The sequence below is a fragment of the Pristiophorus japonicus genome, chromosome 6 (assembly GCF_044704955.1).
Source record: "Pristiophorus japonicus isolate sPriJap1 chromosome 6, sPriJap1.hap1, whole genome shotgun sequence".
Taxonomy (NCBI): domain Eukaryota; kingdom Metazoa; phylum Chordata; class Chondrichthyes; family Pristiophoridae; genus Pristiophorus; species Pristiophorus japonicus.
Window position 1 is genome coordinate 831,931 of NC_091982.1, and position 4,370 is coordinate 836,300.

Sequence of the window (4,370 nt, forward strand, 5' to 3'; positions counted from 1 at the left end):
GATGAGGGGTAAGCCATTTAGGACTATGTCCTCTGGTTCTGGACTTCCCTAACATTGGGAACATTCTTCCTGCATCTAACCTGTCCAGTCCTATCAGCATTTTATATGTTTCTATGAGATCCCCTCTCATCCTTCTACACTCCAATGAATACAGGCCCAGTTGATCCAGTCTCTCATGTCAGTTCTGTCATCGCGGGAATCAGTCTGGTGAACCTTCGCTGCACTCCCTCAATAGCAAGAACATCCTTCCTCAGATTAGGAGACCAAAACTAAACACAATATTCCAGGTGAGACCTCACCAAGGCCCTGTACAACTGCAGTAAGACCTCCCTGCTCCTATACTCTATAGCTAGGGGATTTAAGGCCAACATAACATTTGCTGCCTTCACCGCCTGCTGTACCTGCATGCCAACTTTCAATGAATGATGTACCATGACACCCAGGTCTTGTTGCACCTCCCCTTTTCCTAATCTGTCACCATTCAGATAATATTCTGCCTTTGTGCTTTTACCACCAAAAAGGAGCTGGATGAATAGTATGCCAACATAAACTCTGGTAGGGAGGTTACTGTAGGGGATGTCTTCCCCCAGTCTCCTGGAACTTGTTTGATCATCTTCAGGGGTTGGATTTTGCAGAATTTAAAGCTAAGGGGCCAAATGTTGCTCGAGTGGGGCATCTCGTGTATGCCATTGGTTAAAAATTTTTCCTGCACCTTCAGCTCAAATTTTTGCACAGTAAGTTGCTGGAAGTGTGAGCTAATGATGGCACGATGAGGCCAACAGGATATCTGGGGCCTCTGCAGGACCAAGAGTGCATGTCCTTCACCAATGAAATTGAAGCATTGAAAAAGAGACAAAGGAGAGGGAGTTGTAGTCGAATCAATGATTAATCAGCTGTGAACTAAAAGCATAGTTTCTTCAGTAATATTGCTGCACTTTTGTTCACCTCTACAAACTTTAGCTAATTCATAACTGCAACCCAAAGCCTTGAACAACCATTACTCTGTTCCTCACCAATTTCCACTCATTTTTAAAAATTCATTCTCAGTATCGGCATTGCTAGCAAGGGCAGCATTTGTTGCCAATCCTAGTTGTTTGGAGTAATTGGTGGTGGTGAGCCACCTTGTTGAGCCACTACAGTCATGTAATGGTGGTACTCCCACAATACTGTTAGTGAGTTTGAAAATTTTAACCCAGTGGCGATGAAGGAATGGCAATATATGTCCAAGCCAGGATGGTGTTTGATTTGGAGGTGATGTTCCCATGTAGTCCTTATCCTTCTAGGTGTTGTAGGTCATTGATGTGGGAGGTGCTGCTGAAGAAGCCTTGGTGAGTTGCTGTAGTGTATTCAATAGATAGTACATACTGCAGCCATAGTACGCCGATGGTGGAGGGGGTTCCGATCAAGTGGATGGTGGTGTCAAGCTTCTCAAGTGTTGTTTCAATGACACCTATCCGGGCACGTAGAAGGTATTCCATCACACTACTGACTTGTGCTTTGTAATTAGTGGAGCGGCTTTTGGAATCAAGTTAACCACTTGCCACAGAATATCCAACCTTTGACCTGCTCCAGTAGCCACAGTATTTATGTGGTTGGTCCAGTTGAGTTACTGGTCAATGGTGATCCCCAGGATGTTGGTAGGGAATTCAGTGATGGTAATGCCATTGAATGTCATGCGGAAGTGGCTAGGCTCTCTTGTTGGAGATGGTGATCGCCTACCATTTGTGTGGTGCAGAAAGGGGAAAATGTAACGTTAAAAATAAATAAATAGACAAATTATGGAAGGCTGTGTTCAAGTGACTAATTGTAGCGCATGCAATTTTAGTTGTCAGGCTCAATAGTCCTACTTTTGCCCATACATCACAAGTAAATGGGTTCAATTCCCACTTCACAGATTGGAGCACGTAATTTAGTTTGACACTAAAGGATGAAACATTCAACCAAGGCCCTGTCTGCCCTCTAGGGTGGCATTATTTGCAAAAACAGCATGGGAGTTCTCCTAGTTCCCTGGCCAAATTGCTGTTTGTGGGACCTTTTGCTGTTTGTGGGACCTTGTAATGTAGCAAAACACAGCAGCTCATTTGTACACACCAAGTGCCTATGCTTTCAAAGTACTTGGCTGTACTTTGGGTGTCCTAAGGTCACGAAAGGCACTATATAAATGCAAGTTCTTTCTTTTAATTAGTTTAATACTATATAACATATTGTTTTATTTGAAGACAGATACTCCAACTTTGGAATAGTGTTCATCTCTGATAGAGGTCACATAAGAAGATTCAGAACTGGAAGATGTGATAAAATTGGTGCTGTACCTGGATATTGTGAAGTGATGTTACCAAGGTAAAATAAGTGTTGCACTGTTCTTCATTAAGTACTCTGTGTAGGCATAAGAGGCTGTGTTTATTTCCTAGTCAGTATCTCTGATGGCACAGTGGCTTTATTTAGATAGGAATTCCTTTTCTTTTAAGGATATGTGTATGAGTTCCTGTCTAGTGTATATGTATATTTCAGAGTTAAACTTCTGATTGATTACAGTAATATTCTATCCCAGCCAGTTTACAGTCGATGCAAATTGGCACACAATTGCGAATGGGTGGAACTTAGCCAATAACCTCCCTCCCATCTGGTGCTGATAGGTTGGCAGTAAATATAAGTTCTGTATTTATGGTTACTGTTGGCTTATAGATTGACTAGTGAAGGTGTCAGTCATCCTTGAGGCTACTAAACACAGGGACTGTCCAAGGGCACATTGTGCTGTACCCATTGCACTGGAAAAGTACTATCCAGCTAAGCTGAGCCGGCAGAGTGAAAGGGAAAATTCTCTGGAGCTGAACTTGAATAACTTTTTTCCAGCTTACATTATTTTCCTCCTGGTTTTAACGGAGGGAATTTCTGTGACACAGGTAGGTTTTATTCATGAAAGGAAATCAGGTCTGTGCATTTTGTGTTGTTTATATTTTAAATTCTATGATCACGCTATTATTTTCTTAATTATAATTAAAATTCTGTTCTTTTGGCTCACTGTCATTACTTGATTGCTTTTCTTGCAACTTTAATTATTTTTATTATCCTTTACCAAAGTATGGCTTTCTGGGAACTTCTTTTCATATTTTGCACAATTGCATTTACGTCCCTCACTTCTTCAGTGACTTCTGGTTTGTTTCTCCCCATTTTAGATTCATTGTTGCAAGTTGTGTAAAATGATGCAAATAACAGAATTTAAGAACAACCGTCATTCCCTGTTCAACGCTACAAACAGATTTATCACAGCTGCCACCGTCATGGGTGAAACCATCATGTTGCCCAGTTTTCTGAGGGATCTCCCAGTGGAGGAAGAGGACAATCACAGAAAAAGCAACGTCTCCAAACAGAGGGACATGTATGACAATTATTTGCTCCTGAAGTCCATCAGAAATGATATTGAGTGGGGCATTCTGGATGAACAAGTTAAATCCGATCTGGAGTCCAGGAAAGCCAGAGAGGAAGACGGTGATTGTGGAGACCTTCAACAGCTGCTTCACCACCATTTGAATGGACTTTACAATGTCCTTGCCAAGCTTACACTGCAAGCTAATCGTGTAACCAACCGGTATACAAGAGAACTGGAATTTAATGACTTGGGGAGATGAAACCTAGACTTCACTGGATTTAGATAAGGTGGTGTCAAACTAGATGTTGCTGCCCTAGCTGTCTCTAATCTGCATCAATTTATATCTTGGTAATCCCACCCAACAATTGAAACTGAGTGAGCTCTCGAGTGTTTATAGTTTAGAAACTCAGACTGACATAAGGTTTTTTAAATGCAACAAATTCCCGTCAACGGCAGGCTTCGGTTTTGTATATGTTTCTTGTATTGTCCCTTGGATCTCATGTTTTTTAGGAATGGCACTTTTGCATATGGCAGTTTTTTCTGTAGGAATGAATTAATTCTAAAATGCATATTTTATCAGAAGAATCAATACCATGTGCTAAAGAAAAATTAAAAAATGCTTTGCCTACCTGTGTTCACAGTGACAGATTCATTCACCCCCACACCCCAACTCCCCATGTTTCTAGGGAAGAGTCAGCTGGGTGAGCTTTGAAACAAACCAATGTTAGTTCACCAGCATATTTTATGATGTTGCATTCACATATAAAATATTTTGCTCTTGGTAACACTCGCCTTTGCTTTTATCCATGTTTTCCATATCACCCACCTTTGCTGTACAAAGTTTCCACAGCAAAGTTACACTTGGTGAGCCCAGATTTAAGGGCCCAACTTGCACTGTTTTTATTGACAAAACAGAATTTTATTTTTGTTATAAGGGACACATCTTAAAGGGTTGCTAAATATCCCCTTTAAAATTCATACTCACTGTAAATAAAGCAGC

At 41.0% G+C, this 4,370-nt stretch overlaps 1 protein-coding gene across 2 annotated transcripts; it reads left to right on the top strand.

Annotated features, from left to right (window-relative positions):
* The first annotated feature begins 2,107 nt into the window (after nucleotides 1-2,107).
* Nucleotides 2,108-3,873, top strand: LOC139265075 (mid1-interacting protein 1-B-like). 2 transcript variants are annotated; one of them, XM_070881963.1, is made up of 2 exons: nucleotides 2,108-2,340; nucleotides 3,177-3,873. In XM_070881963.1, exon 2 carries the CDS (start codon nucleotides 3,201-3,203, stop codon nucleotides 3,627-3,629), a length of 429 nt encoding a protein of 142 aa, XP_070738064.1. In that variant the 5' UTR covers nucleotides 2,108-2,340; nucleotides 3,177-3,200; the 3' UTR covers nucleotides 3,630-3,873. The 2 variants fall into 2 exon arrangements, with proteins under 2 accessions (XP_070738064.1, XP_070738065.1); XM_070881964.1 differs by lacking the exon at nucleotides 2,108-2,340 and adding an exon at nucleotides 2,539-2,903.
* Nucleotides 3,874-4,370: the final 497 nt, after the last annotated feature.

What these genes read in the sequence shown, in the direction of transcription:
- LOC139265075 (XM_070881963.1), top strand. Translation starts at nt 3,201, where the DNA reads ATGATGCAAATAACAGAATTTAAGAACAACCGTCATTCCCTGTTCAAC.